General features: G+C 39.7%; 1 protein-coding gene across 2 annotated transcripts in view; it reads right to left on the minus strand.

Moving 5' to 3' along the window:
• Window positions 1-3,725, minus strand: part of trim24 (tripartite motif containing 24) — a 46,412-nt gene extending 42,687 nt beyond the window's left edge. Inside the window, exon 1 of one of the 2 annotated variants that reach the window (XM_062983081.1) lies at window positions 3,099-3,725. In XM_062983081.1, the coding sequence (XP_062839151.1) occupies window positions 3,099-3,501 (403 nt within the window). In that variant the 5' untranslated portion in view covers window positions 3,502-3,725. The remainder of the gene's footprint in view (window positions 1-3,098) is intronic. The other variant, XM_062983080.1, reaches the window with a different exon arrangement.
• Between the last annotated feature and the right edge of the window lie 21,484 nt (window positions 3,726-25,209).

Raw genomic sequence — 25,209 nt, forward strand, 5'->3', positions numbered from 1 at the left:
GGGCAGAGAAAGGGAGGAAAATACATTCTGGATTTTCATATTGTATTTAAATGTTACTTTTATGACTATGAGATCCTATGAGTGATGAAGTGGGATTTATAAATAACCTTGAATATGTAATGTTATCCAATCTATACACATAATAAAAGTGAAAATGTGTGTGTGTGTGGGGGGGGGGGCAGGGTGTCCATTTACACAGACAAGCTCCCACGTCCACAAATAGCTATAGCTCCCACTACTCAGGAGACACCAATGGCCCTCCCTCCATGACACTGCAGTTTAGTGAGTGCCGTGAACTTGTCCAAGAGCCCTGCCAATGTCTCCTACAAACAACATTAAATTAAGATAGCACAAGCATAAAAACATCAACTTAATAGCAAGCAATGGCCTTAGCCAGAAGTCCCTCACTTAAAGTTATCAAATGTTATTTTTAAAGTGTTGTTCCCAGCATCTTCAAATAAACATTAATACAGCAAATTGAGCCATTCTATTTTGCCCAAATACTTCACTTCAATGGGGATAATAAAGGAACCATTTCATTGAACTAAAATCTGGCAAGGATTCCTGGCTCACACCTACAGCAAACACAGGATGCTGGGCATAAACAATAGGAAGTTGCAGTCAATTATGGTTTCCCTTCCTAAAAGCAGAATTTTAAATGCCATCTCAGTTCCTGCCCAACACCATAAATACCTGCTCTGTCAAGAGGCACAAAGTGGCTACACGCACAGCACTTAAAACTGCTACAACCACATAGTACTACAGTAGAGTCTCACTTATCCAAGCTAAACGGACCGGCAGAAGCTTGGATAAGCTAATATCTTGGATATTAAGGAGAAATTAAGGAAAAGCCTATTAAACATCAAATTAGCTTATGATTTTACAAATTAAGCGCCAAAACATCGTTATACAACAAATTTGACAGAAAAAGTAGTTCAATACGCAGTAATGTTATGTTGTAATTACTGTATTTACGAATTTGGCACCAAAATATCATGATATATTGAAAACATTGACTACAAAAATGGTTTGGATAATCCAGAAGCTTGGATAAGCGAGGCTAGGATAAGTGAGCTCTACTGTATCTGTTTTCATATCCCATCTCTCTATATCCCATGTATGCTTTTTAGGTTCTTCTCAACTCACCACATCTCTTCATGCTTTAGGCATCTGATGAAGTAGGAACTTGCCTCTCACAAGCTTACACACGAGATAACTTCAACAAAATACAGGTCAAGTATCACTTATCCAAAATTCCAAGACTCCCAAATCTGAAACTGTCTATATGGGTGGCTCACACAGTAAACACCTTTGCTTTCTGATGGTTCAACATACACATGCAGAACATTACTTTAAAATGTGGTGTAAAAATTACCCTCATGCTATGTATATAAGGAATATATGAAACAGAAGTGAATGTATTGTTCAGACTTGGGTCCCATTTCTAGGGGTCTCCAGGAATGAACCCTAATCCCAAGCAATGCCACATATGAAGACACCCAACCTAAAGGTCCCTTGTTTATGAAATGGCACAGGACAGCAGTGGAGGTATTGGCAGTGTATTTGAAAAAAGAAAAACAAACCAGGAGAACTGCCTTATATGTCCCTTATTTGGAAAATGACACGACTTACACAATTATAAAATTGGGCAACATACATAAACTTTGCTCCACACGCAAAATAATTAAAAATATTGAATTGAAAATAAGCCAAACACAAATTTCTGGTCTCGAGCATTTTGAATAGACAATACTCAACCTGCATTAAAAAAAATCAGAACTGCATTACAACTCCCTTATTTATAAAAATGCCTTTTTAAATCAGTGGAGGTGCCAGCAAGTCTTAGCTTTGGATAAGGGATACTCAACCTATACTACTTAAAGTTGACCTTAGGTTCTTTGGGCAGAATGTTACTTTCAAGCAAATGTCACGTTTATGATGAGGTCCCATCGCCTAGAGCAGGAATGGGCAAACTTTGGCCCTCCAGGTGTTTTGGATTTCAACTCCCACAATTCCTAACAGCCACCTCCCAACAAAGGATTCCCTCTGGCAGGAAGCAGCTTTGAAGCTGCAAGGCTATTCAATGCTAATCAAGCTGGACAATTGAAACATTCACACTTGCCTCAAACAGACAAGAATTCTTTCTCCTACCATGGACATTCCACAGATATATAAACCTCACTTGCCTAGTTTCCAACAGACCTCACAGTCTCCGAGGATGCCTGCCACAGATGCTGGTGAAACGTCAGGAGACAATGCTTCTGGAACATGGCCAAACAGCCCGGAAAACTCACAGCAAGCCAGTGATTCCAGCCATGAAAGCCTTTGACAACACAAAAAAAGAACCCATAGTATGGCTATTGCCCACTCTTCCCAGACCTAGCTGTCTTAGCCGAAAACATTTATTTGAGAACAGCAGTAACTGAGTGGTAAAAGGATTGTACTATAAATCAAGAAGTTCCTTATTTGAAGCTTGCTTTTGTCATCAACAAGAATTCACTCACTGATTTCTGCCAGATTTGATTGCATTATGCACTTGCTCTTCAAATCAAATAATTCACCATTATTTGGTGGGAGTTGTGGGAGGAATTGTGGGAGTTGGGAATCCAAAACATCTGGAGGGCCGAAGTTTTCCCATGCCTGTCCAAGAGTCTCATTATGCATATGCAAATAAGGGTATCCCAAACTCCGGTGTGTGTGTGTGTGTGTGTGTAATCTACATTTCCGGCCCCAAGCATTTTGAGTTTGGGGCATTCGAGCTGTATTTGAAAAAAAAAGCCCTTTACGAAATGCCCGAGGGCATCAATGGAGGTGGTGTGGCTGGGCTTTGGATAAGGGACGCTATTCAACTCAACTTGTATTTGAAACAAAGCAGGAAAACTCCCGGATAAGTCCTTTATTTCTGAAATGGGAGCGGGGAGCGGGGCCATGCTGGGCTTTGGGTAGGCGAGATTCAAACTGGACTCCTCCGAGAGAACAGGGGCTCAAACTTGACCGGAGGCTTTTAGGCCAGGACAGGGCGCTACGGCCAACTCCTGGCCTTCCTTCCAAGGCGGGGGGCAGTCTCCTCCTCTCCCCCCGCCCCCGGTGTTCCTCACCTGGGTTGCAGTGGAGCGGCGAGGGCGGCGCGGCGGTTGGGGGCGAGGCGGAGGTGGGCGAGGGCTGGAGTGGGGGCGGCGGCGGCGGCGGGAGCGGGGGGTCCTTGGGGCCTGGTCCGCCGGCTCCGGGCGAGGGAGGGGCGGCGGCCGGCGGCAGCATGAGGTAGCGGTGGGGCGGCGGCAGGCAGCGCAGGCACAGCGAGTGGAGGCAAGGCAGCAGCTTGGGCCGCCGGCTCTGGATGTGCTGCCCGCACACCCCGCAAGTGTCCAACAGGTTGAGGCGGGAGCCGGCACCCTCGGTGCCCTCCCAGGGGCCCTGGCGGCTCTCCGCCTCGTTCTCCCCGCCCATGGCCCCCGCCGCCGCCACCGCCGAGGGCCCGGCTCCTGAGGGAGAGGCCTCCATTGTGCGCCGCTCCCTTTCCTTCCCTTCCCGCCGCCTTCTTCTCCTCACCGAACGCCCAGCGGAGGTCGCGAGCGCACACAGCAACCGCCGCGCGACCAACGGCCACTCAGGGCACGCCCCCTTTCGCCGCCCCAGCCACGCCTCTTTTCTCTTCCTCTCTTTGGCCTCTCCGTCCCTGACGCGCTCATTCAGCCCCGCCCCCAGATCGCCCTCTTTTTCTTATTCCAACCGTTGCTCCAGACTAAGCCACGCCCCTTTCGCCCCAACCACGCCCATTGTCTCTTCCTCTCCTTGGCCTCTCCGTCTCTGAGGCGCTTATTCAGCCCCGCCCCCTCCCCAGGTTGCCCTTTTTCTCTTTTTCCAACCGTTGCTCCAGACTAAGCCCCGCCCCTTTCGCCCTAGGGCTCTAAGCTGCTAGCCACGCCCCTTTCGCTCATGGGCTCTAAGCTGCTAGCCACGCCCCTCCCGCCTTCTAACGCTTCCCATTTGACCACAGCTGGCCCCTCCCCCTCGTTTGATTCCGCCCTTGGATTGTCGGCTACATAAACAGTCTCCTGCGACGTTGCTGGACAGTGAGGAAAGCTGAGCAGAGGCAAGGCTGGTCAAATATGCCACTGGAAAATAATTTTATGGATATCATGCATGGATGGATTGGCTGTTAAAAAGATAAATAAGGGATTCTTGAAGAAATCAGGACTGATGTTTTCCTAGAAGTCAAGAGGACTGAAATGAACCTATCATGACCAGACTCACTCAAAAAGAAAATACAGACAGTCTTATTCAAAATGCTTGATATTATTATTTTCCTGATTTTGGAATACTGTACCTGGATCTGCATATAAATAATAAGATAGATGGGACCCAAACCAACAATTAATTTATGTGTTTCATGTATATCTTATCTCCATGTGACGTTGGTGGTTGCCAAGTTTCTTTCTGAGGCAACCAGGATTAGACCATTCCCAATTTTAGATGCGGGTGGAAACCTGCCGGCACTTTTGTAGTCTTTTGTCTATGTTTTTAGCTAACATGTATTTTAAGCAGTTTTTATCTGTTGTGAATTTTACCTTTCATATATATTTGTGTGTTTAATTTATATACACAATTGGGCAGGGTGAAAGCTAGACCTATTTAATCATTTTTAAAGGTTTGCATATTGATATATTTTAAATTGTATGCTGATGCTTTTATATTAGGCTGTTTCAAGTTTCCTCTGGGGTGAATATAATAATATATAACGTATATAATATATAACAACAACTCTTTATTGATTAGTCAGTTTTGACCATAATATAATATATAAATATTATATAATCATAATAATTTAAACTGCTAATGCTTTTATGTTAAGCCGCTTTGAGTCTCCTGCCAGAGAGATAAAAGTGGGGTATAAACAAATAAAATTATATAATCAACTGGATGTAACCTTCATACCTTGTACACCTACCTTGCAATATGGGTCTTTGGACCATAATAAAATGTTGTTGATGATTATTTATATCTTAACATAGAATGAAGACAATGTTGTATGATGAAATTAATTTATCATCTATGTTTTATGGATATGTTTTTCATGTAGCTTGAAGGTGATTTTACACAATATGCAGCTATTTCAAAGCTCTTATTTCTCTCCTAGCTGCCTTGTTCTGCCTTGCTCTTTAATTATATCTTTGTAATTTGAAAGATAAAGGAAGAGAAATACCTCCTAAGGGGGAAACCTAATACCTATTGTTAAGTCTTAAGTAATTTGTAGCCATTTTGCAGCCGCATTAAAGCTAATGGTTGTAGATCTATGTGGGAGCTGCTCCCTTTTGAAGGAGCAATGCCACAGGTTCTCTTCTCATATATGAGCCTGAAATCAATTCCTTTTCCTCTTTGGCTTCTTTTGTAATTCTACCGTATGGAAACTTGTATTGGTAGAATGGGGTTGTTTTGTTTTGTTGATTTATATCTGTTTTTTCCCATATAAAAACTAAGAAAGAGCATCTAAAACAATATGGAATACAAACATCTAAAAACCTTTGCAGACATTAACTTAAAAACTGGTTCAACAATTTAAAGCTTGTAATTCGTATCACATTTTAAAAAACTGGTTACCTAACTTAAATGCATATCTCGTTACCTTGATTAGATCGGCTTAAAGGTCTATTTAGACAGAAGGTATTTCCTTTGCACTACGTGTAGCTGGCTTTCCAGATATATACATAGAAACCCTGTTTACAACAGGAAGTGTGACAAGAGTCGTTTCTTTTTTCTCTGTGGTATATAAGACATTGTAGTCTGGACTTTGCTCATCTCTGGCCTCAGACTATGGCCCCATTTATTTATTTACAGCATTTATATTCCGCCCTTCTCACCCCGAAGGGGACTCAGGGCAGATCACATTACACATATAGGCAAACATTCAATGCCTTTTTAACATAGGACAAAGACAAACAACATAGCTCCGAGCGGGCCTCGAACTCATGACCTCCTGGTCAGAGTGATTGATTGCAGTTAATTGCAGCTGGTTTGCTTTCCCGTCTGCGCCACAGCCCCGGACCATTCTACACTGTCGTATAAAATCCAGATTATCTGCTTTGAACTGGATTATATGGCACTGTAGATCTGAACTATAAAGCTGCAAATGTATTCTCCCATTTAAATTTTCTGGAATTCCAATGCATAAGATTACTTAAGGCAAAGGTGCATGTTAGGCTATCTACTTGGACAATTCCACTATTCACGAAATTGAAGCTCCAATAATAAAAAGCAGTGAACTTGAAAGAAGATCAATTTACAAAGTTTGGGAGTTTTAGTTTAACATTGTCCCATTAACTTTTATAGTACTTTATAGTACATATATGCATTATATACATATAGTACATTATATGGATGTTTCTCTTTGTTTTCTTTTATATTGTATTATTTTTATTCTATCTGGATAAATTGTTTTATAATTTTATTATATAGTTTTCGGTTTCCATTGCTCTTTCTTTCCCTTGTGTTTCTGTTTGTATGTATGTGTATGATTGTAACCTTTGGCAGGATTGTTGCTTTCCTGGTAATGTGCCACATACACTTATGGCACTACATAAATGATGATAATGATGAGCAAGATGCAGACTTGCCAATAAATAGCAATCAACCTACCAGTCTCTTCTATAAGGATATATAGAGGATGAGGAACCACACCCATTTCAAGGCAATTTATCATGGCGGGATCCTCTGTATGGAAAACTGTCCATGCTGGTATCAGACATCCTTCAACAATTTTACAGACATGCTAAAAATTTGCCTATTTTGCAAAACTTTCTAATGTGGTTCAGCCTACCACGCAATTTATTCAAACACATAGCCACCTTAATTGGAATACCAATATGCAAAGGGATCATATAGCACCTTAAAGACTAAGCCAGTGATTCCCAAGGTGGGCGCTGCAGCAATCCAGGGGAGCGGTGATGGCCACAGGTACATATATCTTTCTCTAAAATTGCTATTAAAATAAAAAATAATAATTTCCAGGGTGCTGAATAATATTTTTTCTGGAAAGGGAGCGGTAGGCCAAATAAGTTTGGGAACCATTGGACTAAGCGAACAAAGTTGGTAGCAGACACTTTCATAGACCAAGTCTTCTTCATCAGATGCTTTTTCTATAAAAGCTTATGCTGCCAACTTTGTTCTCTCATTCTCTAATGTGTGACAGAATCTTTGTGTCTTTTAAAAAATAACTTAATTTTAATATGTTAATATGATTTGTTTTGTTGCTGTTTCATCAAGCAAACCCTTGTCAGGACCACCTTCCCTCTGGAAATTGATGTTCTCATTGTGATAGATCCAGAATCCATCTCAACAGTAACTTACAGACCCATCACCAAGACTCTACTTCTGGAAGACAATCATATTTGGCCTCAAGGGATCACCTATGACGATACGAAGATGTTACGATTGTACACCACTTTGGAATCTTGATAAAGTGTTTTATAATTATTGGACAAGATCAAATGACATATCCAATGCCAGCAAAGATGGGGTTATATTCTCTTTTCTGTCCTATTGCAATAATTCATGGTGTTCTAAAGATGGTCTGGAGCAGGCTTTTAAGATGTAGGGAGGAGACTAGTGGGCAAAGGGGATTGCCAGTTTTGGCAAAAGCCCTGAGATAGGACAGAAGTAGATGGCTATGTGTTTTCTGGCCACTAAGAAGGAAGGAAATAAACAAATAGCAGCTGTGGAAGAATGCAGTGAAGTATCCTGGCCATTAATAAGTGGATACACACAGAAAATGTTGTACCTTACAAACCAAAAGTTAGGATATTTAAGACCATACTGGTGAAAAAACTCTTTCTTGCGATAGGGCAGGCCCTCCATGGTGGTAATGATCTACCTCTTGCAGCCCCCTTCGTTTCAATATAAGACACAGAGAAGGGGCAACTGGAAAGAAAGTCCAAAGCCCACCAAAAGAAGACTGATCTATTATAATTGTCCATTTTAAATCAACTCTGAACCAGGAACAAGAAGGTGGTGTAAATTCTCTTTTGTTTTACATTATAGTGATAGAAAATAACATATATGTTTCTTGTTAGCCTTTTGCAGTAGCTCCCCTGTAAGATTAGTATTTTAGATTAGTTTAAGAAGGAAATAAATGATATTATATAACGAAAATGGATTTGGAATGAATAAGGGTGTAAACTTAATTTTAATCTTACATAGGAACCTGAAAATCAACTGCAAGCATTACTTCAGGGCATGAATTGTTAGTGAAGCTTAAAACATTTCAAAATGAAATGTTTATGAAAATGATGCTAGGGTAACATTTCTATAGTCTTCATCTAGGCATGATAAAGTATGATATATAAAATTATAGCCTAAAGCCAACATAACATTGGCAGAGGAAAAAGCGTGTTAGCAGGTTTCCAACTGTACAAGTGGCAGTGCATTTGTTCCTGTTGTCTGTAGGCACATCAACAATTTTGCAATGGGTTATATAATGGTTATGCAAATAGTCGGGCAGCAGGTTACACGACATGTTGCATAATGATTATGCAATTTGGTATACTGGTTGTTTAATGGCCTAAGCAGCTAACATTGTGTTGAGCATTTCACTTGTTCATAGTCCAGAAAAAGAGGCCAAGATGATGTTGGGGTTCTGTGATAACACAAGTGTGTTGGCCTAAGTAGCACCTGGAGTAAAACAACTGTTGACATTGTGAAAGTAGAACAGCAAGAAAAATTACTCTTGGTGTCAGGAGAGAAAGCCAATGGCTCGTGATAAGCTTATTTCTATAGTACTTCCTTCCAGGTTGATCCTCAATGCCAAAGGTGCTCTCAGGAGTCTAGCTTGGAAAATTGCTGAAATAAACAGTCCTGGAACTGGTAGCTTCCTTTTCTGGTAGATGTGGTGGTATTATCTGGCTTTGTTCACCAAATGCATGATGATTGTGCAACCTTCCATTAGGCCATCTAGGTTCCCCAATAGGATTGTGGCTTAAATTCGTATAACAGCATAATTTGTGTTTTTGGAATGTCATTGGATATTGGCTTATCTGATCAGAAGTACTATGAGAGAAAGAAATAAAGACGGTGTGCTTCACAAGACAGGACTCAGCAGCTGTTCTTAAGGCTATGGTAAGATTTAGTGATTAAAACTCAGCTTTTTAGGATGTTTGTTGTATTATCATCCATTTACTCTGTACAACTCATATTTACTGTATGTTCACAGGAAAGCAACATTTTATCTCCTTTATCTTTAGTATAAATTAAATATAAATACAATATTACAAAAACATTGAAATAGCTAAACATTTTCCATACACCTGTTCAATCAATCAGTATTGAAACTGTAATCAAGATATAACAAAAAGATGAGGTCTTTGAAGTACCGTTATGAAAAAAAATCTGGAAAAAAATTAGGGTAATCCAAAAAACTCTGTAAAACAAAAATCAACTTCAAGCCAGAATTAACATTACTAGAAATATTGGATGATCGAATAAAAAAGGAACATGGAAGAATACTGCAGTACATGTTAACAGTGGCAAGAATTTCATATGCCCAACAGTGGAAAAAGACCGAAACACCAACTATAGAAGTCTGGAAGATGTGGGAATTAATAGAAATTGACAAATTAACAATGTTGTTAAAGGATAGTTCACTGGACAAATTCTCAGAAGAATGGAAACCATTTTATCCATATATATTGAAGAGAAAGGGAAAGACTTTACAAACAGGTTTGGAGACATAAAATGTTGGGATATTCAGTCGTAAATGTTAAAAGAAGCAGAAATGAACACTTCATAGAGTATAAAGGGAAACCAATAAAAGAGAATCCGGAAATCCACGTTTAAAACTAATTTATGTATATGTTGGTTGTTTCAGAGTTATAGGTAGAATACGGATGCGTGTTTGTTAGGTAATCATTGTCTAAGTATGTCTATGTTTATGTACTCAAAAGTACTTTATGTACTTTCTTTTTGTGTGTTTTATTGTCAAAAAATTTATTTAAAAAATTGGGGGGGGGGGGAAGAATACTAAAGTTAGGATTGCCCGTGCCATCATTTTTTTAATATCTTGGTATGATTGTGGACAGTGTGGAAAACTGATAGGAAAAGACCTCTATGGCAAAGAGACAGGTAAGTGAATCCAAGAATAAATCAAGTCTGAACTACTTCTAGAAGCCAACCTTAAAAACTGTGGCATAGACACTGACAACTGGGAAACCTTGGCCCTTGAGCGCTCTAATTGGAGGTCAGCTGTGACCAGCAGTGCTGCGTTCGAAGAGGCAGGAATGGAGGGCTTAAGGGAGAAACGTGCCAAGAGGAAGGTGCATCAAGCCAACCCTGACCGGGACCGCCTTCCACCTGGAAACTGATGTCCTCACTGTGGTAGAACATGCAGATCAAGAATAGGTCTCTTCAGTCACCTAAGAACCCCAAGACACCAGAGATGGAAGACAATCGTCCTCGAACTATGAGGGATCGCCTAAGTAAGAAGCCAAGATTACTGAACGGAACATCCGTATTTTGGACATGCTATGAGAAGACACAACTCATTAGAAAAGATAGTGGGAAGAGTAGGAATAGAAGGCCACACTGCAAATGGGTTTATTAAAAAAAAAATATACAAGGCAATTAAACTATAGAATTAGAACAATTGCAAACAAATGCATTGTATAAAAAGTATATTATGCTAGATACTGCCTATGGAAATGAGGTACACTTCCAATGAAGTTGTCCTGGATGTATGGAATATGTAATCCTGATTAACTTAGGCTAGATCTAAACTGCCCTGTATCCCAGGATCTTATCCCAGATTAATTGCTTTGAGCTGGATTATATGAGTATACACTGCCAGATAATCTGGTATCAGATCCTGGGAAATAGGCCAGTGTAGATCCAGCCATAGACATCCACAACATATCAGCCATCGAAATGTGGCTTGGGAAAAAGCTATGAGTATATTTTAAAAACTGGTGTTAGTTGTCTCTAAATCTTTTGGGATAAATCAAATTTTAGCCCCAAAATGAATAGACTCATGAAAATTGAAATGACTTAAATTAATGTTGGCTAACAAACAATATGAATGCCAGTGTCTCTGTTCTCTGTGGACCTAAAATTGGATGTAGCAGTTTCTCCTTTTTAGGAAGTTTTTCACATAAATATTTCATTGCAGAAGAGTTTATCTTCGAAATACAGTAATAATGAATTTATCCTAAAGCTAAATATAATTACAGTGAGTTTGCAAGTACTACATAATATATGATTTCATATAATTGCTTTAGTATTATATTAAGCATTTCTATAATATATTAAAAATGTATGTTATTTGACAACTGTTAATTAATCTATGTGTGTATAAGGAAAAATGTTTGCCTTCACTATAGCATGCTCAGATTAATCAGACAACAGATTAAAGAATGTATATTTTAAGGATGTCATAGTTTTTCTTAAAGACCGTGTATAAAATTGGAAAAGAGTGTACTTATTGCACACAAATCAGTTTCACATCAGTACCAGGAAACGTTTCTAGAACACTTACCAACAAGTTAAAAAATGCAGTGAAAGGGAATATGCTCTTTTTAATCTTTCATCGTAATTACATACTTTCCAGTCCTTTGTTGTGTTTTTATTATCAAACACCACTACCTCCCCCCATAAAAGAGGATTTATAGTTAGGGATTTATAGTTTTCCAAGGGCAGCAAACCAGAATGAGATAAGCAGTGTCCTCTTTTTTGCTTCAAGCTCCCAGGCCTCCCCATCACCCCTAGACCTCTTCACCTCTCCTCTATAAACTATATTTTATTCCACTTTCATTTCTATAAACCTATTAAAACATGTTCCATTTTACTTCTGGGACAGAAATCATTAACCTTTAAAGCTAGCTATTGGTTTACATTGAGAAATATCCCCCCCCCCCCCCCCCCAAAGAGTGACTCAGAGAGAAAGGAAGCTTTTGGTCAATTTTGACATTCTTTATCTGGCTAGCTTGGGAGAAGAAATTTACATAATTTCATCTTCATGCTTAGACCTCCAAAGGCAAAACTAGGATCAAGCAGCTACCAAATTTGTATCCATTCTTTGCTGTACAATTTTTATCCTCTTATACAATGTATCTATTTCCCAAGCTTGAAATGAACAAACAATACTTTTATTTACTGAATATGTCTGCCGTTGTTTATTCGTTCAGTTGCTTCTGACTCTTTGTGACCTCATGGATCAGCCCACGTCAGAGCTCCCTGTTGGCTGTCACCAGCCCCAGCTTCTTCAAGGTCAAGCCAGTCACTTCAAGGATAACATCCATCCATCTTGCCCTTGGTCGGCCCCTCTTCCTTTTTCCTTCCATTTTCCCCAGCATCATTATCTTTTCCAAGCTTTCCTGTATTCTCATTATGTGTGCAAAGTACTTCATCTTTGCCTCTAATATCCTTCCCTGAAGTGAACAGTTGGGCATTATTTCCTGGAATATGAACTGGTTGCGTCTTTACGCAGTCCAAGGCACTCTCAGAATTTTCCTCAAATACCACAGTTCAAAAGTGCTACTAAATATAAGAAACTAAAGTGTTTTCAGCTCCCAGGAATGTTTTCAGCTCCCAGGCAATGGCTCCACAGTCACCTCAGACAATGGACTTCCTAATGACTCTCCTTTGTTTGCTTGGAAAAACATGTTTGTCTGGTTTTGTCTAGAGCAAAGGCTTAGATGCACTTCCTTTGTTTTCCAAAAACCCTGCCTAAGCCACATTTCCAGGTTGGGCTCTTCCATGGGGTTACCCTACAATCTCCACTCTGGACCAATCCCGACGTAGATCCTACCCAGTCTCTTTTTCTGGCCAATCAGAAACCAAAGAGGGAGAATTCAAACTCAAACAATGGACCTCGTTGTACAAAACTGTTGTGCAGAGCACATGCTTTCATGTTTGCACCTACAGGGCAAGAGCATTGCTTGCATCACATCTTGCAAGATGGAAATAAAACACCTCTATCCTATGCCTTTGCTTCACTGGTGAGTTTTAATCTGGAACTTTGGGTTTATTATGAATTATGGTTAGTAGCTCACCAGGCCATCCCCTCTCAATTTATTGTGTTCTAAATTCCAAATTATTCTGACTTATGGTGACTATAAGGCAAAACCTGTTACAGAGTTTTCTTGGCAAAATTTAATCAAAGGGAGTTTCTTGGCCTTCCTTTGAGGCCAAGAAAGTATGACTTCACCAAGGTCACCAGGGCTTCTATGGCTGGATGGGGATTCACACCCTGGAGTCCTAGTACAACACTCAAACCACTACATCAAACTGAGTTTTACTCAATTACAAATTTGGTCAATTAATCCCTTAATAGAACGTATTTGAGTTGCTGCTGTTATGCGACTATAGAAGCAGTATTCATATCGTATATGTCTGGGATTGTGTAATACTATGTACTTTACCAGATTTATACTAATAAATCATATTGATCACATTGTCAACTGCTTTGAATCTGTAATATACAATGCTAGTACATGATATTTAATGTAGGAGCAGCATAGTGTTGGTCATGACTTGAACTACTCAACTCTGACCTGTGACATATCTGATCATTGACAAGCTGAAACTGGCACTGAACTAAGGAAAAGGGGTTTGCAAAACTGCTAATACTTTGAAGAAGCAGTATAAAATAGTGAAAAACCTAAGTGTGATAAGTGAAGTAAAGAGGGATGGCATTGTTTGGAAAATGATGTAAGCCTTTTAGTGTGTTCTTTGGGTAGACTTCCAGTCACACTAAACCAACATGTGTGCCTATGTTGACATCTCTAAGCATAGCCCCCCTCCTGCTCTCAGTACCAAGGTGCAAATAAGTTCATAACTCAATTTTGGCTTAGGGGAGGGATGAAGAATATTGCCCAACATGAAGAGAGACTGTATTGTCGAAAGCTTTCATGGCCGGAATCACTGGAGTGTTTTGTGATTTCCAGGCTGCACAGCCATGTTCTAGCAGCATTTTCTCCTGATGTTTCACCTGCATCTGAAGATACCAGCCACAGATGCAGGTGAAACATCAGGAGAAAATGCGTCTGAAACACAGCCATACAGCCCAGAAACCACACAACACCCCACTGAAGAGATCGTTATTGGAATGTACTGTTTGAGAACCAGAAAGGTGATGTGATGAACTGGCTAAGAGATCATGCAGCTGGAGTGTTCATATGTGTAGTATGCCAATCTCGCTGTTTCTTTTTTCACTTCAGTCTTCCACTTCGGCAGCACATTTCTATATACCACTACTCATCAAAACAACTAACTCATTCATAGCTATATAGGTCTATGCCTACACACTTCATCAGATACATGGAACGATGAAGTATACGAACGCTTATGCTATCAATTTCTTTCTCTCTCTTAGTCTTAAAGGTGCCACAAGAACCTTTGGCATAAGAATTCAGATTTTGCTTTCACTTGGGGTCCTTCTACAATAATACTCCCAGTTGGGAATGGTGCTTTGTGGGCCAACACTACACTGTGATGCTACTTTAACTTCATCTGGACTCCTGGGGTTTGCAATGTGCTAGGGCATTGGAGCTTCCTGGCTGAGAATTCTAAGTACCTCTCTCTAAACTGCAAACTACCATGTCAGTTAAAGTGGAAGAATAGAACTATAATTGTAAAAGAGCATGTAGGTTTATGAGTCAGTGGTACTTTAGACAGTACAAATGAATTATACATTTACTTTTTGGAGGTCTGGATTTCCGTTCATATGTGCATTGTCTATAACTTTGCAATGACAAGTGAACAGCAGTATTGTAGTATTGAAAATTCCTTTTTATTCGTCATGCTAAAGACTAGGTGAGGCATAGAAAATGAGCAAGAAAAATTGCTGTACAATTTTATTCAGTAGTTGAATAGCTTTCTTTGGATGCCTTCTGGCATTTTCATTATCGTTACACATTCCCCTCTCCAACCCCTTCACTTGTTCTTAGCTCAGTAAAAGGTTACATATTCCATCTCTTAAAGATCAATAAGCTTTTCTTTTCAGCCAGCTGAGGAAGAAAAGGGGATATATAACCTGTACAGAATGAAACTGGAGGGCACCTAGCTGGGCAACCAAAGACATGTTTGTTTCATGTGAAATTAAAATTTGGAAACATTAGTTTTTCAAATGGAATACATCCCTGGAATGTAACACATAAAGTATTGCGTATGCTTAAAAAGTAATTCATTACATTTCTTATTTAACCACTGGTTCCTTTTGTCTTAATTTCCACTATATATTTTGTGAAGAGAAGTTTAATTAGAGAATGTCCTAAATCCTGAAAAGATCATGTCCAACTAGAAACCATTGTACATTGCCCCAAGAAAACAGCTAGAAGGGAGCCAAAATGAGGGTACTGGTCCTCTCGTAAGAATTCTCCCTTCCACGAATTTTTCCTTCAGTCCTCAAGTTTCTAGCACTGCAGTAAATTCAAACTTCACTTAATCATTTTGAGACAGAGGTAGGCACTCAAAGAAAAGGGGCAAAGTCAGTTGCAAGCAATGTGAATAGAGCAAATAAAAGAGTTGTGTGTGTGTATGAGTTTACAGTGTCTGACTGTCTGCAATGCTGGAAATTTGGAGACTGAAGGACTTCATTGTTATTGTCTGCCTTCACAGAGTATTCAGGGGCTGAGAGTTTGTGAATAACCCAATGTTGCACAATGGATTTCCATGGCTGAGAGGGAAATCAAAACCTCGTCTCCAGAGTTGTAGACTGACACTGAAATCACTATACCATTTGGATTCCCACACTTTAATCGGAGAGGCAGAATTCCTATCTGAAAGGCCAGTGTCCTCATTGTGCACCTCTGTATCTATACACCTGTAATGATACCCTGAAATATAGCTTTATTCCACCATTATTGTTACCTTTAAAAATAACTAATCCTCAACAACCACCTTATTTTGTTGCCTCCAAGCCCAGAAGCTCATAGAAAGATTTTTTAGAATATGCTCCAACTGACTATTTTTATTTTGAAGAAAATTTAACTGTCTGGTATCCCAATTCAAACAGGGCACCCTCTCTAACACACTTGTATCCGATACAGGTGTTTTAGTGGGACTGAGGAATCGTCAGCATACTTCTTAAACATGCTTTAACTTTGTACATTGGCTTCTTTGGAGTGTGATTGTTTGGAGCAGTGTGATCTGTTGAGGACTGTGAACATATATATGCACATGAGCAACAGCATTTTTAGAGCTGGGGTTGTGATCGAGGTGACCCCCACCCAGGACTTTGTAAAAGATAGTTCAAAAATCAAGACTTTATGTTCTATATTTCATATATTTATAGTAGAAGGTGATTGAGACTTTTTTCTGGAGTTTACTGTGGTTTACTAAAACTCTCTGCACAAAAGGTGTTTGACCTTTTAGCCTGAGGCAAGAGATAACAACTTCCTTAATCTTTTCTTTAACCAGTGACAGAAGCACTTCCTTTTGCTTACCCTGACAAAGGAGTTAGCAAAGGGAAAAAGCCAGTTTTAAACTACATGCTTTACAATCTTTCCTTTGGATTCTGGATTTCGTATGAAACTTTATGAACTCTAGACCTTTGGGTGGCTGGGAGTGGGCAATATGATTTCCGATTCTATGAATATATTCCTATATGTCTCCCTTCCCAAAATGCCTCATATATGAAAAATAGAGTGACTGAGGTTTGACTCAGCTATGTGCAGACAGCCCCCCCCCCCCTCCGATGGGCTGGAGTATCCTGCCCAGAGGAGATTATCACCTACTCTTGCATGGACAATTATTCAGGCTGTTCCTCCTTCTGAATTCGGAGCAGGCCATCAGAAGGAAGAATAGCTCACCCTTCATCCACACAATTATTCAGGCTGTTCCTCCTTCTGAGTTCGGAGCAGGCCATCAGAAGGAAGAATAGCTCACCCTTCATCCACACAATTATTCAGGAAACAGCTCTCCCTTTGTCAATAAACCAGATCAGCGTGTCAGACAAATATGTAGATTGGACATATTGACTCATCCATCCTTTTCATAATCTGCTTGGCTGTCCATTAATCGCTGCTCAGCCCGCCCCTTGTCCCTGATTGGTGGACTGTAGGAAGCCATCTGATTGGGGGGATTTTGAGCCACCCAGTCAAAGAGCCAATCAGAGTGGATCTGGGCGGGGAAAGGCGGGGAGGGAGATTTGAATTGCTCCGCCTGTCTTTTTGCTTATAAAAATTGCTGCAATGTATTATGTGACATGTCATCACGGCGAGCGATTGCGTCTTGACACCCGCGTCAGCTGACTCGAAATAAAGACAACTCGGTTCTCTCTTTTCAGGATTTGGGTGAGATTATTGTGGGAAATAGGGTTTTAATTTGCAGTGCCCCCGCTGGCCAGGATCAAATCCTGCGGTCAGAGGGCATCGGTTCGTCCCTGCTCCAGGGACAAACCCTAAATTTGCTCGACAACAGGGTGATCTTAAAACATATAGTTTGCTGATAAAATGTCTGATCCTTTTTTTTTGTCAAAGAAGGCCACTTTGCAACATTTTTCAGAACACTGCCTACCATTATTTTTCTTTCAGCCACATACTGGCGGGTGTATATGTAGCAGATGAAAAATCCTTGAATTCCAGTTAAAAATAAGTTCAAGGCCGCTTTTGAGAAATGTGAGGGAACAGATGCTAAAGCACATAAAGATAAAAGCAAAGAATGGTAATTGTTAATAATAATCTGTTGATACAATGTAGGTTGCATCAGTTCTTTATTTGACTGTCAGAACCAAATTCTAGAGAGGTAGCCATGTTGTAATGAAAAGAGAATTTTGATGTCACATAGAGCGGGGCTTCTTAAACTTTTTTCCACTAGCAACCATTTTGCAACCAGTATTTTTTTTTCATGATCCCAGGTATATAGGTATATAAGTTAGGTGTAAAAACCAAACATTTGCTGATAACAAATCAGCATTTCCAATGCTTGCCAAACAGGCTGATTTCCCATTTTATGAAGTACAGCTGAAACATTTTCTGCAGAGTCCACTGTAAACACTGCACATTGTTGGTAACCGATTTGTTTAAATGGGTGTCTTTCAGAATTTTTTTACTGTTGCCAATTTTTTCGTGACCTCAACACTGAGCTAAGGGGACCCCATTTGGGGTAGGGACACACAGTTTAAGACAGCGAAACTCTTACAGTCATGAACCCTTCAGAAGACTTTTCCTTGCGGAACCCTAACTCTGTCCCTAAGCATTGTGAACTCACAAAGTTCTTCCTTCTTTCATCTAGTATTGCCTAGGTGTTTTGAATAACAACAACAACAACAATCTTTATTTAGATCCTGCCCCATCTCCCCAAAAGGACTTGGGGCGGCTCACAATATAAGCAAATACAATAAATAATATATGCATAATAAATGACAGGTCAATAAAGGAGGAAACAAAATAAAACAAAATAGACAAATTAAATAATAAACCGTAAAAAACATTCGTTAAAAGCACAGTAATTATATACAGAGTCTATTTACGGTGGCTAAAGACTGGAATACTTCTGCAGCCTTCTTGACTTGACACTTCCAGATAACTGGAGACTTCTTACTTGCAGCAGTTTTGTAATCCAATTCTTCTTGGTACTCCAACCTTCAGTCTCCTCAAGACCCAAGCCTCCTAGAACTCCAACCTTCAGCAACTTCCAACCTTCCAATTCCTCATATTACCCCAGCAGTTACTTCATCCAGGCTGTAATTACTAGGCTTGATCGATCCATGAAAAATTTGATTCTAAACTCGTTTCAAAACTAGAGGGGGCAGTTTTTCGTTTTTGTTGCTAATAACGAATTTGGCCCCCAAAAATTTTCGAAATTAACGAAAATTCGTTATTTTCTAAATTAATTCGTTAATGGCGGACGCGCATGCGCAATTCCCAAAAACAGCACAGAGGGAGAGGACTTTACAGGACTCTCCCACCCTCATTTTTTGAGTGATCTTCTTCAAACTTGGTACAGTGGTAGAACACATTTAACACTGATAGCTCACCAAAATTTGGAACGTTTCCCTTATCCTCTGATTTTTGGCGAATTTTCATAGCTTTTATAATAAACCTTTTTTTAATAATTGCAGAAATCTGTTCCTGGTTTGAAAGTCTTATTTCCTGTTAAATTGGGTTGTCTTTACTGTGAAAGTCATTGTTCTACTTCAGAAACTTTGTTTTTGTGGCTGAAACTTTGTTAAATTGGTGTGTGTGTGATATATATTGTGTATATATATATATATATATATATAGTCCCTGCTTGTGTGTGTGTGTGTGTGTGTGTGTGTGTGTGTGTGTGTGTGTGTAGGTAAAGGTAAAGGTATCCCTTGACGTTAAGTTCAGTCATGTCTGACTCTGGGGGTTGGTGCTCATCTCCATTTCTAAGCCCAAGAGCCAGTGTTGTCCATAGACACCTCCAAGGTCATGTGGCCGGCATGACTACATGGAGTGCCATTACCTTCCCAGAAACACCCAGAAAATGGGAATTCCAGACAGGAAACAATCAGGGCCAGCTAATACCTCCCAACAAAGGATTCCCCCAGGTAGGAAGCAGCCAGGCTTTGAAGCTGCAAGGCTATTCAATGCTAATCAAGGTGACCAATTGCAACATTCACACTTGCCTCCCACAGACAAGAGTTCTTTCTCCCACCCTGGACCTTCCACAGATATATAAACCCCACTTGCCTAGCTTCGCACAGACGTCAAAACCTCTATGTCTGCCACAGATGTGGGTGAAACGTCAGGAGAGAATGCTTCTGGCACATGGCCATAGAGCCCGGAATACATACCACAACAGTGTGATCCCGGCCATGAAAGCTTTCGACAACACAACCACAGTATCCATTCAAGTTCATGTAGCGTGGTATGGACTGGAGACCTGTATTGGGGGGAGGGAGGGTGCGAATCTGGGCCCCTGGGAGCAGCAGAGGACGGGCCTGGCCCACACCCCCTCGCATCCCGGGCCTCTTCCTTCCTCTTCCTTTTGTTATTTAAACTATATATTGTGAAATTATGGTGTGTTTTTTTTCATGCGTGTTCTGTGTTCAAGATAGGGAGACCAAAGAGGAAAAGCAAGGGAGGGACGGAGGCCCCAACACTTCCGGCTCCCATGCGAACTCCCCCCTTGTGTGCCTTGGAGGGTGGAGCATGCGCACTGGCTCTCCCTTTCTCTATGGCTCTTTTCAGGTCGCTTGGGAACCCAAAGTGCCTCCTCCCTTTGCCTTTGTGTCCAAGAAGGAGAGAAGGACGTTGCAAGGTTTGCATTGAGGGTGTTTCTCTGGTGGGTTTGGCTTGGAAGGGGGCTCATTAAGGCCCAATTAATTAATGCACTGAGCTGAGGCGAGGCGGCGGCGGCGGCCATTTCCCCCCTCCGTCTTCCTCCTCCTCCTCGGCCTCCTTCCCCCTCGCCCCCTCCCATTGGCTGAGCCTCCCATTGGCTGAGGGGCAAAAGGAAAGGAGTTTGGGTGCTTTGCAAAAGCTCTTTTTTCTTAACGAAAAAAACGAAGAAATTAGAAAAAAATGGCCTCTCGCGATTCGAAACCACGATATCCAGACGTGTGGACAACCAAGGTTCGATATTGCTTCAAAACAATCGAAAATAACGAATCAATAACGGTAAACGGGGAAAACGAATTATTTGAGCAAGCCTAGTAATTACACAGCAGTAGCCAGGTGGTCTGGCTCCCACTGCCTGCTGTCCTGATCCCTATACTACTTGTTACTTAAGAAATGATATAAACTCTAACAGCAACTTCCTATGGAATCCTGACATTTGGAATTGAGTGAGAGATGCTGAGAATTCTCAGAAAGAGAACTCTGGTGCCTCACTAAGCTACAAACTCAGGGTTCCATATATTCCAGGTGTGGTGATTAAAAGGGGAGACATGGAATCAGAATTACAGTAGAGTCTCACTTATCCAACATAAACGGGCCGGCAGAATGTTGGATAAGCGAATATGTTGGATAATAAGGAGGGATTAAGGAAAAGCCTATTAAACATCAAGTTAGATTATGATTTTACAAATGAAGCACCAAAACATCATGTTATACAACAAAATTGACAGAAAAAGTAGTTCAATACGCAGTAATGCTATGTAGTAATTACTGTGTTTACGAATTTAGCACCAAAATATCACGATATATTGAAAACATTGACTACAAAAATGCGTTGGATAATCCAGAACGTTGGATAAGTGAATGTTGGATAAGTGAGACTCTACTGTATGTAGTATTGTCTCACAACATCAAAATCAACAGGGAATATAATTACCATACAGTGTTGGCTCTCTTCAGCCATATTGGACCTTTTCAACATGGATGAACCCATGGCAGTTAAGGCAAAAGCACAGCATTATAATTGTTGGTCCTCTACATAGGATACCTTTGGAAACACTGTTTTAACTAATTAACTTTTATGTTTCAATTGCCGTTCCATATTTTCTTGTGTTGTAGAATTGTTAGCAGTTTGAAAATCTATTTGTAGTGAAAAGATAGTAAATGTATCAGTGAATAGAACTTCCGAGTACCTGTGTTAGAACTGTATTTTTGGGTGGTTAACTGTTGTGTCGTTATTTACTTGGACATCTAGCAAATTCCCCATGGTGAACTTTAGTTCATAACCTCTTCATGCCAGGGAACCATTCTTGCACATCTTTCATGATGATGACACTATATCCATAATATCAGAGCTTGAGAGAATACATGAGAAATAACATTGTTACCCATAATTCTTTACTTTTGTAAGTAATTAGAGGTAACAAGCTTTTTTCTGAAACATCAGTAATGATAATGATTTCTTGTAAAAGTGCAGCAGTGAGTCACGGAGCAAGTTATTTTTAAATAGTAATGCTCCAGCTCTTCATGATACATTTTAATGTGAACAGAGATCTGCAATTTTAAATCATATTAAAACATTAAATTTACATGTTCCTAAAAGGAATTTTGATTGCACATCAAGAAATGCAAAAATCAACTACCAGTAATCAATAGATAAGAAACCTTGTGCCCTACAGTAGTTTTCCAGTTTAATTCCAAGGTTAGTTCCAGATAGTTTTCCATTAAGTCTGTTTACAAAAAAGAAAAGAAAAAAAAGATATACTGACTGGCATATACACTATGACATACTAAATGTTAAATCTCTGTTTGATGTGCCAACTAGCTGAAGCATTGAAAACTAAGGAGCTTTCAGATCTTAACCCCACTCAACTTCTTACAAAATTTAATCTGATTAAATCACTCTAGAACCTAAAACTGCTTAACAATTTCTCAAATGTAAACCACAAGATAAAGGAACTGCTCTAGTTTGTTTCTGCCCATTTATTTGCACTGATAGGCTGGTGTTTCAGTAATAAATGTGTATTTAAACATGTGCATTTCATTACTCTTGTTCAACAAGCAAACATAACTTCATCAATAACATTTTTCGTTAATATGAATTTATGTGGACAGATCTGGTCCTCACACTAATGGAAGAAGAAGTTATAAATGTATGAGCGGTAAATATATGCCATGAGGGCCTATTATATATGACTATATTTATTTATTATTTATTTCTATCATTTCTATCCCGCCCTTCTCACCCGAGGGGACTCAGGGCGGCTATATATAGTATGACCGCTGTATCTTCAATGGATATGTTGCAGAACTTTGTATGAATAAGCAAAACTGCAGGGAATAGTGAACCCTATTGAAATAATGACATTCAGTAGAAGCATACCATAGCATCCCTAGGTTCTCCAGTGTGACTCTATAGTCAATTTCTGGTGGAAGTATATCACAGAATCCCTGGAAGACCTACAAAATGTCTAGAGAGAATATATTTTGTTAAATGAAACTGCAAGTATCAATATACCATGTACATATGGGCTGTACTGTACACAATAATTAGACCATGTGCTTATGCTGCTGAATGCTTCATCTTGCATCATTGCATTCCAGAGATAAGTTGTCTTCCCAAATTAACTGGGCAGTCCATTTTCCTTCCTCTTTGCTTCCATATCATTTCCAAGTTGTAAGAGAAGAAAACACTTTTCCCTATGAGTATTCTGTTTAAAATCACTGCATCAAATCAGATCATAGGCAGGATAGGAAACAGGCTAAATGCACCTGGAAAATCTGGGATCATGTCAGTGTTGCCAGGTTTTCAAAACAATAATAAGGGACAGTTGAACTTCATGACGTGCATTGTGCAGGACTCACAATCAGGAAGCAGCTGTTAACAAGTTTGTGTTCTACTTAAAGACCAAGTGAAGGTATCGATTTCAATTTATTCAACCATGTATTTCTCTGTAAAAGTAAGATATTTTCCAGGTTCATGTATTTCACAATGCACACATTTCTCTGTCTATGAAAGACCCACATCCAAAAATACAGGATTTTTGAAGCGGGCACTTAATGTTTGTATGGAAAGAAAAACCTTCCCACCCTCAAATTACAAGGGAAATATATCATTCCCTATTCCTAGGGGCAAACATTTGACCTTCAAAGAAAGGATGTCACTGACAATAAACTTCATAATCCTGTGGTCTATTAAAATCCTGTCAATTTTCTAAAAGGGTGAAATATACAATATGCAATATCCAAAAATGTACTTTGACTTTAGTAGGTGGACACTTATACGTATGGATTCCTGCAAGCCTGAATGCAGCTGCTGTGGAACTCTGTTTTAAATCACAGTTCTTGATTCTTTTGCAAAAACAACTCGGCAGTCAGGGAAAGCCAAGAAAGAGTCCTCTCTCCAGCTGTAGGGTCAGAAATGCCAGAGTAAACAAAGAACAAAACTCTAAACCAGATAATCTTGCAGTCCTAACTCAGTTACTGAAAGCACCATTACATAATATAAAATGTTACATTTCATTAAGATGGACCCGCAGTGGTGCAATTGGTTGTGCCAGCTGAACTGGTTTGAATCCACAAGCTGGGGTGAGCTCCCATTTGTCAGCTCTAGCTTGAAGGGAAATGAGAGAAGCCTCTCAGCAGGATGGTAACACATCCAGGCATCCCCTGGGCAACGTCAAAGACTGCTGATTGTCTCACACCAGAAGCGACTTGCCTCAATGCGCTTCTGACACGATAAGAAAACATTCATTAAGGTAAAGATACTCAAACCATATCTATCTATTTATGTATTTAAAAAAACCCTCAACTCTGATAACACTTTTGTTATGATAAACATGATAAACTACAAAATGACAATCCAAATATAGACACATATTTCTTTCCAAGGTATATGAAGTGGGGGAGTGACAATTCTTTGTACCATATTTGTTCTCATTGGCTACAATTGTTTCTTTCTTATATGGATTCTCCCCAAGACCTAAACAACAATGGCTTATATAAAAAAGCTCCAATCCAGGTACTGCCATTTTGAGTAGTACAAAAAGATCTTTTTGCACTAAACTTGCTTTTGCTGGAGCCTACTGGGAAGGGCACAGTGACCTCTCTTCTCTTCCCTACTGAGTTTGTCTGCAGACTACTTTTGCACTTTGAATTCCGTTTGCAATAACTCAAGGAAGATAAGGACAAAGAGGAAAACTGGAGGAGTGAGAAGCCAAGACATTTTAAAAGAAGCTGAAATCACCTGACAAGGTGTGGTACTTGGGGAATATGAAATTCTGACATTTGTATTTAGTGAGAATTTAAATTATCTCTCCCTCTACCATAGTAATTAATGGAATGATAATATTATAATTGTGCAGATTGAAAGCTATTGAATTAAAACACTCCAAATGCACATAAAATAAACAATGGCCACCAGATGAAAGAGTTGAAAGGACAAAGTCTGTCTGAAATATATTTTTTGCCAGATTTAATGAAGAAATGAAAGAAGATTAGAGAGGAGTTGGTTGAAGGGACTAAAATAACACATTAATGAGTCTGTTTCTCCAGATATTTCTCTTTGGCCATGGATGCTCATGAGAAAATAAAAATGTACTCCAAATTCTTCTAGCCAAATTTATGAACTTGATTTCCCTTTCTAACAAACCACTCTTCTGTTTTACACTCTGAAAGTAGCAGTCACCATTGACCACTTCCGATCAGAGAGAATGAGCTATTACTTCTCACTTCCTCTTCTTAGCTGAAAAAAGCAAAAAATTTCTTCCTTTTCTTCCTTCCTTTTCTTCTTTTATTGTTATTTTATTCATCTCTTTTCCTTATTTTGTCTATATTCACATATCTAGATGTATTTTTCACTCTATTTTATTAATGCATTGAAAAACCTTAATAAAGACTTAAAAAAGCAAAACATTTCCCGAAA

This window comes from Anolis carolinensis, chromosome 5, assembly GCF_035594765.1.
Source record: "Anolis carolinensis isolate JA03-04 chromosome 5, rAnoCar3.1.pri, whole genome shotgun sequence".
Classification (NCBI taxonomy): Eukaryota; Metazoa; Chordata; class Lepidosauria; order Squamata; family Dactyloidae; genus Anolis; species Anolis carolinensis.